General features: G+C 44.5%; 1 protein-coding gene and 1 long non-coding RNA gene across 3 annotated transcripts in view; one reads left to right on the top strand and one right to left on the bottom strand.

Annotated features, from left to right (window-relative positions):
• The window catches only part of LOC127526161 (uncharacterized), a 268,028-nt gene that overhangs the window by 117,203 nt on the left and 136,624 nt on the right, over positions 1 to 14,201 (top strand). The gene's annotated exons all lie outside the window — the stretch shown is intronic.
• LOC114667787 (uncharacterized) overlaps positions 1 to 14,201 on the bottom strand; it is a 39,635-nt gene that overhangs the window by 19,725 nt on the left and 5,709 nt on the right. The window contains exons 1-3 of one of the 2 annotated variants that reach the window (XM_051920718.1): positions 9,705 to 9,850; positions 8,222 to 8,305; positions 2,521 to 2,610 (exon numbers count right to left, since the gene is read on the bottom strand). In XM_051920718.1, coding sequence (XP_051776678.1) covers positions 2,521 to 2,610; positions 8,222 to 8,305; positions 9,705 to 9,768 — 238 coding nt within the window. In that variant the 5' untranslated portion in view covers positions 9,769 to 9,850. Of the gene's footprint in view, positions 1 to 2,520; positions 2,611 to 8,221; positions 8,306 to 9,704; positions 9,851 to 14,201 lie in introns of those variants that run through there. The other variant, XM_051920719.1, reaches the window with a different exon arrangement.

The following is a 14,201-nucleotide window of genomic DNA, read 5'->3' as shown; positions in this document are numbered from 1 at the left end:
TCTCATGAAAAGCGGCCAGACAGACAAACGGGTCTAAAAGACTATAAGAAATTTTGCGTTTGGACCACAAAATTTTTAAAACTGTTTCTTAGTGAGCACCTATGGGCCAAAGGTAACCTACATTCCAAATTTCAAGTCCTCACGGTCTGAGAGATTTTGTGACAAGTGACTCAGTGGTATCTGGCTTTTATATATATATAGATTATTTGAAGAAGTGACTTGTTACACGATCAACTGATAACTAAAAAGATATTGCATTTATATGACAAAATAAACGTGTGATAAGTGAAACTTTAATAGTTGACTCATTCATTTACAATTATAAATCCATTTTGGAACAAAAGGGTGGTAATAACAATATTTTCCATTCAAATATTACAAAGCAGTACTTACTCGCACTTAAATATGACGGACTGTACCTGGATGTGTGAAATTTCTTGTGTAACCAGGCTGCTGAAAGAAGAATTGAAAAGAAGATCTCACCTAGAAAACGTGAAAATGTAATTTCGATTTTGAATAAACTCACTTAGTTACGGCGTATTAGGATTACAAATAATGAAGGAAAGGAACATCATTTATAATGAACTGTCTACTCGCCAAGAAGATAAAGCTGAACTCAAAAGATGAAGTGAAAAAGCCAAGTTGGACAGACATGGACTATTCTTGTCAATATCTGCACCGTTTACTACTGGAATGGGAATTTCTGAGAAATAATAATTTTGCACATTACTTCAGCAAATGCTGATCAGTGTACGGCTTTCAAATTTTACCAATAATAAGGATATTGAGATTTTCAAATTTTAGGAATCAAAATTGTGGACATTTTCAAAATTTTATAAATTCCTATCAGACATGTCCTCATTTTTTACGTGCCATGGACATGAGGATGGTTGGCAGCCCTAGTCAGACTAGGAAATGCATGTCGACCTGAAGAAGAGACTTTACTTGTCCAGAAGAGGTGTCAGTAACCCCACTTTGACCAGACATGGTTCTCCCGTCCAGGAGTATTGAACTAACAGTACCCTGGGAGGACAGGCCTGCCATCTCCCACCAATTCAAGAAGGCCCAGTACCAGGATTTGATCGGACAAGTTCTAGTCAAAGGATGACATGCAATCTTATTCCCCATCGAAGTTGGCTGCCGTGGTTTCCTGGGCACCATCAGTGCGCCATTTCTTACAGAAGATCAGTATGGAATCTAAATGCCTGAAGAAAGCCACAGGGGTGACAGCCACGGCACCTGAGACTGCCTCAAGATGGTTATGGCTGACAAGAGCTTGCAGTTGGAGCCTGTTTGCAAGATAGGGCTAACTTAGGCATTGTTGTACCCCACAGGTTAAGGGGCAAAACACTTGTGACCCTGAGGTACCTGCTGAAGATACACAAGGGTCTCCAACATTGCGTATGCTCTGATTTACCAGCAGGGAAGACCATCAAAAAGACAAACACACAGTTCGTGATTTCACATAGCTCCTGCAGTTTCTGCTTCTAGCAAAGCATCTTTGAAGTTTACTTCACCGGCATTAACAGGTCCACAGTGCACCAAGAAAATGCTCTCCATACCATTACAGCAGTCTGGGTTGGTGACACACGGCAGGTTGCCTGCATGGATTCCTGCTCTTCTATCCCCACTCTCTGTGTGCCTCAGCAGAAATCGAGATTCATCAGACCAGGCCACGTGTTTCCAGTCTTTAGCTGTCCAGTTTTGGTTAGCCTGTGCCCACTGCAGCCTCAGCTTTTTGTTCTTGGCTGACAGGAGAGGAATCTGATGTGGTCTTCAGCTGCTGTCGTAACCCATCAGCCTTAAGGCTGAACATGTTGTGCATTCTGAGATCCGTTTCTGCTCACAGTTGGTTATCTGAGTCACCGTAGTCTTCCCGTCAGCTTGAACCAGTCTGGCCGTTCTCCTCCCTCATCAACGAGACATTTCTGCTGCTCCCTGAATTTTTTTTTTTTTTTGTTCCATTCTGAGTAAACTCTGGAAAACGTTTGTGGGTGAAAATCCCAAGAGATCAGCAGTTACAGAAATACTCAAACCAACCTGTCTAGCACCAACTGTCAAAATCACTGACCTCACTTTTTCTCCCCATTCCAATGTCTGATGTGAACATGAACTGAAGCTCCTGACCTGTACCTGCAGACTTTTTTATGCATTGTGCGGTTGCCACATGATTGGCTGATTAGATAATTCCATGGATAAACAGGTGCACATGGGTTCCTAAAAAGTTGCTCAGTGAGTGTATATTTTATTGTCAGGGATCCCCAGCACTGTGGGGGCACCAACGACATCCATACATTCATTTTCTTAACAAATTTATCCAGCACAGGCTCACGAGGCAACCAGAAGCCTCACCTGACAATCCTCAGGCACAAGGAATAAACAACACCAGGACAGGACGACACAGACACACACACACACACACACACACACACACACACACACACACACACACCCATCCACCTGACCTGCCTGCCTGTGGACTAAGGGAGACTCCGCGCAGGGAGCGCCTGGCACACAAACCTGAGTGGGAGGCAGCGGCGCTACCGCCGCGCCACCGCGCTGTCCCATCATCAACACTCTGGAGCGAAAGACGGCGTTCTGCTAGGGAATCTATGAGGGGAGAAAAGAAAAGCAAAAAACCTCAATAAACACAAAGCAAAACATTACACTCCTCCATCAGTGACGCGTTAAATATTGTAAAGCTACAAGTCTGCGCTTTTACCTTATTTGACCAACATAAACGAGTTAAAATGCCGTTAAACAGACTTCATAACTAGATAAAAATTGCCCCATTACATAGACTGGAATAAACCGCGCTCCTGTTTTCATGTTTTGTGCCGTGTAACTGAAATAAATAAATGTAGAAATAATTAAATACATAAATCAAAAATATATTAATTTATATATTTATAATCACATTTCATATTGTTAGTATTCATTATTATGTAATTTTATTTATTCATTTTTGTCCGAAACGTTCTTACCTTCGAATATTTTCAGTTTTAGACAGAGGTCTACGGCGTGCCACTTCTAGTCACCAGAGGGCGCTCCAATCTGCACTCCGAATACATTTGAAGTCAACGAGCGGCGTAAGCGTGCCCTGCGGAATCGCGTGACGGCCAAATGCTTTTATTCTCACTAACTTCTTCTTCTTCTTTCGGCTCCTCCCGTTAGGGGTTGCCACAGCGGATCATCTTCTTCCATATCTTTCTGTCCTCTGTTACCCCCATCACCTGCATGTCCTCTCTCAGCACATCCATAAGCCTCCTCTTAGTCCTTCCTCTTGTCCTCTTACTTGGCAGATCTATCCTTGGCACCCTTTTCCCAATATACTCAGCATCTCTCCTCTGCACATGACCCAACCAACGCAATGTTGCCTCTCTGACTTTGTCTCCCAACTGTCCAACTTGGGCTGACCCTCTAATGTCCTCATTTCTAATTCTATCCATCCTCGTCACACCCAACGCAAATCTTAGCATCTTTCACTCTGCTACCTCCAGCTGTGTCTCCTGCATTCTGGGCAGTGCCACCATCTCCAACCCATATAACACAGCTGGTCTCACTACCGTCCTGTAGACCTTCCCTTTCACTCTTGCTGATACCCGTCTGTCACAAATCACTCCTGACACTCTTCTCCACCCTGCCTACACACTCTTTTTCACTTCTCTTCCACAATCCCCATTATTCTGTACTGTTGATCCCAAGTATTTAAACTCATCCACCTTCGCCAACTCTGCTCCCTGCATCCTCACCATTCCACTGACCTCCCTATCATTTACACACATGTACTCTGTTTTGTTCCTACTGACCTTCATTCCTCTCCTCTCTAGAGCACATCTCCACCTCTCCAGGGTCTCCTCAACCTGCTCCCTACTATCGCTACAGATCACAATGTCATCAGCAAACATCATAGTCCACGGGGACTCCTGTCTAATCTCATCTGTCAACCTGTCCATCACCATTGCAAATAAGAAAGGGCTCAGAGCCGATCCCTGATGTAATCCCACCGCCGTCACTCCTACCACAGACCTCACCACGGTCACACTTCCCTCGTACATATCCCGTACAACTCTTATGTACTTCTCTGCCACTCCCGACTTCCTCATACAATACCACAGCTCCTTTTAGTCACCCTGTCATATGCTTTCTCCAGGTCCACAAAGACGCAATGCAACTCCTTCTGGCCTTCTCTAAGCTTCTCCATCAACATCCTCAGAGCAAACATTCTTTCCTGGCATGAAACCATCCTGCTGCTCACTAATCATCACCTCAGTTCTTAACCGAGCTTCCACTACTCTTTCCCATAACTACATGCTGTGGCTCATCAATTTTATTCCCCTGTAGTTACTGCAGTCCTGTACATCCCCCTTATTCTTAAATATCGGCGCCAGTACACGTCTTCTCCACTCCTCAGGCATCTTCTCACTTTCCATGATTCCATTAAACAATCTGGTTAAAAACTCCACTGCCATCTCTCTTAAACACCTCCATGCTTCCATAGGTATGTCATCTGGACCAACGGCCTTTCAATTCTTCATCCCAAACTGCTGTTCAGTTTTAGGCAGAGATCTACGGCGTGCCATTTCTAGTCACCAGAGGGCACTCCAAGCTGCACTCTGAATACAAGTGAAGTCAACGAGCGGCGTTAATCGTGCCCAGCGGAGTCACATGACGGCGGAATGCGTTTATTCTCACAAACTGCTCTTCAGTGACAGTGAGGTTCTGTGGAGCGCAAGAAGCAAACGGACTGCTCAAAACACACTAACCAGTGTTGTAATCCAGAAACGCAGGGCTGGTTTAAGACCTTTAGGGGCCCTACGCATTCAAAAGATTTTGGTGTCCCCATACATAAGTAATTCAAAATACAAATAATACCCCGGTTAACGCGCAGGATGCGTTCCTAAAACAAAAAGCTAAACGAAACAGCGTTAAACGTGGTCATTTTAACGCATAGTAAATAGGAATAGTGGAGTTCAATGCTGTCTACGGCGTCCATGATATTATAGTTCTTCTGAAATTGCTTAAAAGATTGTTTATTTGCGCCGTCCGTTTCTTCAATAAGTTGTTGAACTATGCGACGAAGATAATATGCCTTAAAATTTGATAGGACTCCTTGATGCATGGGTTGGAATAACGAAGTAGTGTATTGGGTGCAATAAACTGCTTCAAACGGAAAGTAAGACTTTAAGTCGGATAAGTGGGTGGGATGGCTTGGTGCATTATCAATCAGTAGTAGCGCTTACGGCTCTATTTTGTTAACGTTTACAGTAACACTTTAAGGATTGACAAAAATGTGCGGTAAACCAGTTTTGGAAAATGTTCATAATGCTCCAAGATTTAACATCCCAAATTTCCCTTTCTTGGGCATGGGAAAGGCGCTATATAAATAAAACGTATTATTATTATTATTATTGAGAGAGGGCATGCAGGTGGTGGATGTGACAGAGCAAGATGTAGAGGACAGGAAGATAGGGAGCAAGATGATCCGCTGTGGCGACCCTAACGGGAGCAGCCGAAAGAAGGAGAAGATTAGTATTATCCATCCATCCATTATCCAACCCACTATATCCCAACCACAGGGTCACGGGGGTCTGCTGGAGCCAATCCCAGCCAACACAGGGCGCAAGGCAGGAAACAAACCCCGGGAAGGGCGCCAGCCAAGATTATTATTATTATTAAATTACATCCATCCATCATCCAACCCGCTATAGCCTAACTACAGGGTCACGGGGGTCTGGTGGAGCCAATCCCAGCTAACACAGGGCGCACGGCAGGCCAACCCACCGCAGGGCACACACACACACAAACACACACCAAGCACACACTAGGGACAATTTAGAATCGCCAATGCACCTAACCTGCATGTCTTTGGAAACCGGAGTACCCGGAGGAAACCCCGTAGACACGGGGAGAACATGCAAACTCCACGCAGGGAGGACCCGGGAAGTGAACCTAACTCATAACTGCGTGGCAGCAGCGCTACCCACTGCGCCACCGTGTCGCCCTTATTAAATTACAGGTAAACTCAATTTTAAAATTCCTTTCATTGCTCTAGGAGTTTTCTGAGTGATTTAGAAGCAGCGGTTTTAAGGTGAAATCACCTTTAGCGTTAACGCCCAAAAGAAGCGTTTAGCGATCCTTTGCCCATTGGAACCCTGCTGCTCGCTTTTTTTTCTCGCGTGATTTAAAAGTGCGGCATTGCCTTGTCTAATAAAATGAACTCGTTACGTCAACATTAAACGCCAATTCAGGAGGATGATTCCCTTGGGTTTTAAAGTTGTTGGAATTGTTGCAGAAGCTTGTATATCCGCACTTGCCATTTCTCCAGTAATTTGTACTTTGTGTAAGTTGCTTCGTTTTTTTAAACGATCGGGGTGGGAATCTATGGTTGCGCTTCGTTCAAAATCAGTGCCTGTCGCGGGTCCATTTGGGTTTTGTTCGGGCGTAATTGTGTTATAACGCCGCGTTTCTCAACCTTTAAGTATCTGCAACCCGAGTTTTCATAACAGTTTTAATCGCGCCCCCCTAACGTTTTTTTGAAAGGAGCCCACTAATACCAATTTGTTCTTTTTTAATTAACAATATATCACAGATGCATATTTTATTATACCAACTTTACTTTTATCGACATTTATCTAACTCTATCTTTATTTTTCTAGTATCAGAATGTAGTTTAAGTTAATTTGTTTTGGTTTCAATAGATGTATTTTTCATATTTTTGATTCTTGTTTTCTTTTTTTCACATCTTCGTGTCCCCCTTTTTGTTACTTCGCGCCGCCCTAGTGGGGCCCGCCCCACAGTTTGAGAACCACTGTAATAACGAATCATTACAAACGTGACGCTTTTTTAAGGGTTTGTAACAAAGCTCGTTATCTCGATTCAGCATTAATCGTGGTCTTACTAGCTCTGCGAGTTTTCGTCGTATCCATTGGTCTTAGAGTTGGTGGGCGTGTCTCCTTTCTGCGTCCGTTCATGGGTGTGGGCGTGGCTCCTTCCTGCATGCTTTCATGGGTGTCGTGCCGCTCTAGCGGCGGCTTACAGAATTATATATAGATGGTTAATGCAGCCCTGCAGAAGTCACCCACAGAGCAAGAAGGTTCAAAAATCCAGAAATCCAATACCAAAGAAACGCAAGTAAACTGACCAACTCTCAGGCACGATTAAATTGAACCTCCTGGAACTGTGGAACACCCCCCGGATTTATAGGGCGGAGGACAATTCCTGGTAGTGATTAGCAGGTGGCACCCACATCTGGGGGAAAACCACCCACAAAACACACGGAACATAAAGCAGGCAAAATGATATACAAAGATAAAACTCGAAAATAAAGAATGACATGCATAATGAAAATTAATACAAGAATCAAAAATGAACAAAAGAGACCAAAAACAGGACTTTGAACCCCAGGCAGGACATGACAGCATCGTAAGCGCATCTCTCAAAATGTAATCAACTCAACTCAGGAGGGTCCCCCTCTGATCTTTTGGTACCTAGAGACCCGTTCAGGGGTCTATTTCCGCGCATGAGGGGGTCATCCTAAAAGTTGAAAAAAAAAAAAAACGTATCGGATGATTCCGTAGGCGGATCAGGTGTGCGCTCTTCACGGGTCGACGGAATGAGAACTGCATGGGCTCAAGGCAGGCAAAGAACCCGGGGATGGTGCGATAAACTCCTAAGAATCTTACAAGTAACAGCGTGACCAAGAGTCGACATTTTATTTGGGGATGGGATGGGTTGGGTTGGGTGGGGTGGGGGGCTTAGTCTTGCTAATTGGCTTGCATGAGTGTGGCCTTGTATGAAAAAGTGACACTTTATATCTCTACGTCATGGAAGTCTACGTTTGTACCGTTTCTTCTACTAACTCCTGTTCGTGATATAATCGGCACAGCCCACTGTTGCCCCCATGTGGTTAAAACGGACATTACTAGTTTGTCTCAGATTCAACGGCTCCAGTTCAAAAACCTAAGACTTTTAAGAACATAAGAAATTTTGACCAACAAGAACAGGTCAACATTAGGTCCATCGAACTCATTTGTGTAGTTATGAGCTCAGCAGTTCCAGTGTCTGATCAAGGCTCTTCTTAAAGGATGACAAGGTTTCGGCTTCATTTTTTTTTGTTAAATGATACTTTGTTCAAAAATTGACAGGGGGCAAAATACGTGCTGAAGTTAACACAGCCCTATGTTGTTCATTGTTAGCAGAGCAAGCAGAAAAGACCTACCAGCACTTTGGAGCCTTCGACCACGATGGACTCTGTGGAGGGGCCTAGCCGTGACCTTCTGGAAAGCTCCCTTCTCTTTCCCCCCTGTTAAAAAAAAATAATTATATATATATATATACATATATATATATATATATATATATAAGGGTCACGATTCACCTTTTTGTTTGCATGACAATGACCCAAAGCACAGAGTAGCTCCAAGACAAGTGAGTGTCCTTGAGTGGTCCAGACGTAAACCCCATAGAACATGTGTGGAGAGAACTAAGATGACAGTTTACAGACACTTCACATTGGATCTAACAGAGCCGCCAGAAAGAATGAGATGAACTGTGCAAATCCAGGTGTGCAAAGCTTGTAGAGACAAACCAAAGCCGGAAATTGAGGGGCTTTTAAAAAGTACTGACTCAAGTGTCTGAATATTTCTATGAATGAGGGAGTTCAGTTTTTTTTTTTATATAAATGTTAAAGCCTTTCTTAAAAACAAGTGTTCACTTTATCATAATGGGCTATTGTGTGTAGCTTAACGGGCAAATATGGCAAACGTACCCATTTAAAATGAAATCTACAACAAAATCAAGTGTGCAGAAAGTGAGGGGTCTCAATAATTTCTGAATCCATTGTATGTCGTGGATGCAGGGGCCAGCGCGTCAAATAAAACAAGATTATTTTACGAAAGGACATAATCAATATATAGAGAATATAATAAGTGCAAGAATTGTAACATGAATGTCATGAATTCTGCAGCTCCAAACACGCATGCGCTGTTTGGAATCTTTGCCACTAGATAGATAGATAGATAGATAGATAGATAGATAGATAGATAGATAGATAGATAGATAGATAGATAGATACTTTATTCATCCCAGGGGGAAATTCACACTACGCGTTATGCGAAGTTTTAAACTTTTAAGATGAAAGCATATCTCGCAATTTTTAAGTCTATAATTTATTTAATGCTTAAGGTTCATATTTCTTTCTGTTTTTGCATTATTATTTTGTAATGTTAAAAAACACCGTTGCATGAAAATGCCACTCTTAGCAAAGGGAAGCTTGATGGGGCCGCCTTGTCGCCTCACCTCCCAAGCCGACAATGCCGAAGGGGATGAGGGGATGGGCTGGCCCCTTGTCCATGGCGCCGATCCTGGTTATGTATTTTCCACACTGTTAAAAATATTAAATACACGCACCACGCACCTTACGGAAGTTTTAAAAATGCTGACGCGAACATGACATTAGTTTGCTGTGTCAAGTTTTCCTAACGCTTTGACCTAAGCATTAGTGGACATCGGAGTCCTGAACATATCAGAGGATTCCCCAGAATCTCTAGTGGGTGCGAAGCTCCCAGGACAGTGATCCACCAACACTTGGCGTTCCTAAAGACGGATATAAATGGCGTAACGGGAGTCTTCATTTTACATTGAGTGGCAGATATTCTCTATATGACGGGGATAACGGCAGCATCACTCACACACTGACTTACTTGAAGTAAAAAAGGAGACGATGCACAATATCGCAGCCATCCAGACCACGAACATTGCCTTCATTTTTAAAAAGAGTCATAGTCCCCAATCTCCTGTAACGAAGAGACGACGTACACACAGAGAGCTGGGACTTACAGACTGCGCGATGCTCGGGTGCTCAGTTTAACTGGCAAGAGTCCACTCGAGGCTCTGGACGTTACAATCACATGGCTTTACCATATATGGTGTTTTGTCCGTATGTGGCATGAATGCCCCGCCCATCTCGCGCAATCCCGTAGAATCAGAATCAGAATATTCACGCGGAGAATTTGAAAGAGCGACAGGTGAACGAGAGAATTAGCGGAAAGTAGGTGAACGTTCATGTTTAGGATGTTCTAAGTAGGCTCTCGATTTCTGCGACATTGTCATATTGTGACGCGTGACCCGCTGCCTTGCACCCAAAAGACGAGGCTGAGTCTAAGGATTTCAGGAAAATCAGCTTTATTCCATTTTAAACAGGAACAGCAAGGCTATTTATTGCAGCGAGAGTTGCATCAAATGAAAACGATGCAAACGAAGAACAAGTACGGTTGTTCATCTAATACTCATCAGTTCTAATTAAAAAGATAGAGAGCATAACCCACCCAGTTTGCGAAGCCCCTTTTTATTGTGGAATTCACCACTCTGCTACACACAGACACCGTAAACGGACAGGGCCGGGGCGAGGTGAGTGGGCCAGTTAGAGCGCTCCCCGCATCACCCATCGGGCGACAGACTGCTGCCTTTGTGGATCTGTGACCTGCGGTTGCCCCGACGACGAACCAGCAGCCCTCGACAGACGCGTCAATCGCTTTCGGCGCGTCACCCCATTGGGGAGGGTCTCAAAAGAGTTAAAAAAAATTCACAATATAAAAAAGGGGCTTCGCAAACTGGGTGGGTTATGCTCTCTAGGTAACTCAATACAGTCTTTTTTATTTAGAACTGATGAGTGTAAGATGAACATTCTTACTTGTACTTCTTTGGCATCGCTTTCGTTTGATGTATCTCAGTGAAGCTTTGGATACCCCTTTCTTTATAACTACACATTTTACTTTCAAAGTTCGAAAAATTCCCAGACGGTACACCCGGTCAGCTAAGAGATATAATCCATGCCGGGTCCATCCTCGTGTCTTGTCTCAGTGATCCGGAGGAGGTATTCTAACTCGATAATCCTGAGAAGGCAGTGTTTTTGCTCCGAGGTGTTTCTTCACCACCTTAGGCCACAGGTCCAACACGCCCTCGACCCTCTGCAGTTTGCATACCAGGAGAAGGTGGGAGCGGAAGATGCCATCATCTATATGCTACACCGATCCCTCTCTCACTTGGACAGAGGCAGTGGTGCTGTAAGAATTATGTTTCTAGACTTCTCTAGCGCCTTCAACACAATCCAACCTCTGCTCCTTAGGGACAAGCTGACAGAGATGGGAGTAGATTCATACCTGGTGGCATGGATCGTGGACTATCTTAAAGACAGACCTCAGTATGTGCGTCTTGGGAACTGCACGTCTGACATTGTGGTCAGCAACACAGGAGCGCCACAGGGGACTGTACTTTCTCCGGTCCTGTTCAGCCAACATACATCGGACTTCCAATACAACTCGGAGTCCTGCCATGTGCAAAAGTTCGCTGATGACACTGCTATCGTGGGCTGTATCAGGAATGGGCTGGAGGAGGAGTATAGGGACCTAATCAATGACTTTGTTAAATGGTCCGACTCAAACCACCTACACCTGAACACCAGCAAAACCAAGGAGCTGGTGGTGGATTTTAGGAGGCCCAGACCCCTCATAGACCCAGTGATCATCAAAGGTGACTGTGTGCAGATGGTGCAGACCTATAAATATCTGGGAGTGCAGCTGGATGATAAATTAGACTGGACTGCCAATACTGATGCTCTGTGCAAGAAAGGACAAAGCCGGTTATACTTCCTTAGAAGGCTGGCTTCCTTCAACATCTGCAATAAGATGCTGCAGATGTTCTATCAAACAGTTGTGGCGAGCGCCCTCTTCTACGCAGTGGTGTGCTGGGGAGGCAGCATTAAGAGGAAAGACGCCTCACGCCTGGACAAACTGGTGAGGAAGGCAAGCTCTATTGTTGGCATGGAGCTGGACAGTTTAACATCTGTGGCAGAGCGAAGGGCGCTCAGCAGGCTCCTATCAATTATGGGGAATCCACTGCATCCACTAAATAATGTCATCTCCAGACAGAAGAGCAGCTTCAGTGACAGACTGCTGTCACTGTCCTGCTCCACAGACAGATTGAGGAGATCGTTCCTCCCCCAAACTATGCGACTCTTTAATTCCACCAGGGGGGGTAAACGTTAATATTTAACATTATACATAGTTATTGTCTGTTTTTTTTTCACCTGTATTATTATCATTCTTTAATTTAATATTATTTATTGTATCAGTATGCTGCTGCTGAAGAATGTGAATTTCCCATTGGGATTAATAAAGTATCTATCTATCTATCTATCTATCTATCTATCTATCTATCTATCTATCTATCTATCTATCTATCTATCTATCTATCTATCTATCTATCTTATAGCCGACCTGCTGAGCCTGTCACAATTTGGGTGGTCCAGATCTGATTATGCAATTTTCATTACGCTACAACTTATTAAGTTTATTACATAAAGAATTCACAGCACCTGCCCTGCACGTAGAGATTTCACTTAAAATCCTTTTTGTTGCCGATAGATGGCAGCACCTGCCCTGTAGTCCAAAGTGGCGGGGAGACGGTTGTCCGTCGAACAGTTGCATAATTCGATCTGGACCACCCTATAGTGAGCCAGGCATCCCTGAACAGGAGCCTCATACTTGCCATTCCTGCTCTGCTCCAATATTATATATCTGCAGAGCCGCAGCGTTAGACAGTGTTGGGGGCAGAAGTTAAGGTGAGGAGTTAGTGTGGTTAGGGCAGTCATGTTGGTTTTTATGGCGTGAAGCTTCCTGCCTGGGCTACTTGCCTGATTGTGTCGGGAAAATAGTCGAAGTATATCTGTAGGATCCGTCACATAACGCCCCCACATCGGGTAACGCCCACAACGTTACTCACAAAACTCCCATCGAATGCTAGGAATGACGTTGTGGGCGTTAACATGTTGTTGTGACCGTTACGTGACGTACATCATACCTATTGCGGGCTGCTATTGGTCTCATCATGCTAGTGAAGTGAAAATGAAGTGAGATTGCTGTCAAAAATAACTCGTAATAGTGTACTGTACAACAAATTTATATTTCACATGTGGGAATTATGCTTGTGGTAGTGCTGCTGCCTTGCAGTTAGGAGACCTGGGCTCACTTCTCGGGTCCTCCCTGCGTGGAGTTTGCATGTTCTCCCTGTGTCTGTGTGGGTTTCCTCCCACAGTCCAAAGACATGCAGGTTAGGTGCATTGGCGATTCTAAATTGTCCCCAGGGTTTGTTTCCTGCCTTTCGCCCTGTGTTGGCTGGGATTGGCTCCAGCAGACCCCTGTGACCCTGTAGTTAGGATATAGCGGGTTGGATGATAGATGGAATTACACTTGTGCTTCTCAAAATTACGAGTACAATTGTCAAGAGTGAGCAAACTGCCACGCTCTTCTAGGGAGCAGTGTGCAGAGCTCAGGAAGGTGCGCACATAAGTGGGCGGGGTTATGATTTCAGACCCGCCCATGTGACGTTATCAGTATTTGCATAGTTAGATGTGGGCGGATTGTAGTTTGTCGCCCCACCCCCTAACAGGAGCAGCCAAAAGATGGAGAAGTTTAAGTTATTTCTACTTGAATGAGTTGGATTTGCCAGCTCCTCGTCTCTTGTAAAATGGTTGTTTTCTTACAATTGAATGAGTCATTTAAAAAGAAGGAAGAAAGTAAAATGAAATGCAAAAAAAAAAAAAATAATATCCCTACTCATCCATCCATCCATCCATTTTCCATCCCGCTGAATCCGAACACAGGGTCACGGGGGTCCGCTGGAGCCAATCCCAGCCAACACAGGGCACAAGGTAGGAGCCAATCCTGGGCAGGGTTTGTGGCGTAGCTACAATGGGGCAAGGGGTGCAATGCACCCGGGCCTCGGGAGGGCCCATCAGGCCTCTTTTTTTTTTTTTTGCGAGCGCACGAAGCGCGCAGGTTTGGGGGGCCCATTCAATGATGATTGCACCCGGGCCCCTGTGAACCTTGCTACGCCTTTGGGCAGGGTGCCAACCCACCATCCCTACTCATACATTCCACCATTTATTTTGGTCTTTTTTTCTATGCCACTAACTGCTCCACCACTTTACTCAAACGCAAAACAGCCGACTGAAGCGTGCGATCAGATCAGATTCAAATCTTGTGCTTCTTCTTCTTCTTAGCCTTCCCCGAGTGCAACTGTGGTTTGGTGGTTTTGGAGGTGGCCGCCGATGGCTGTAAGTGGATGTCTTGTGTGCAGGGCGAACCTCTGCTTGCTTTCACTGCTAACAGATGTTTATGCTTTTGACGTTTGGCCGTCTA

The sequence above is a fragment of the Erpetoichthys calabaricus genome, chromosome 17 (assembly GCF_900747795.2).
Source record: "Erpetoichthys calabaricus chromosome 17, fErpCal1.3, whole genome shotgun sequence".
NCBI classification, from domain to species: Eukaryota; Metazoa; Chordata; class Cladistia; order Polypteriformes; family Polypteridae; genus Erpetoichthys; species Erpetoichthys calabaricus.
Note: the sequence above shows the minus strand (reverse complement) of the source record. Positions and strands in the feature narration are given on the sequence as shown.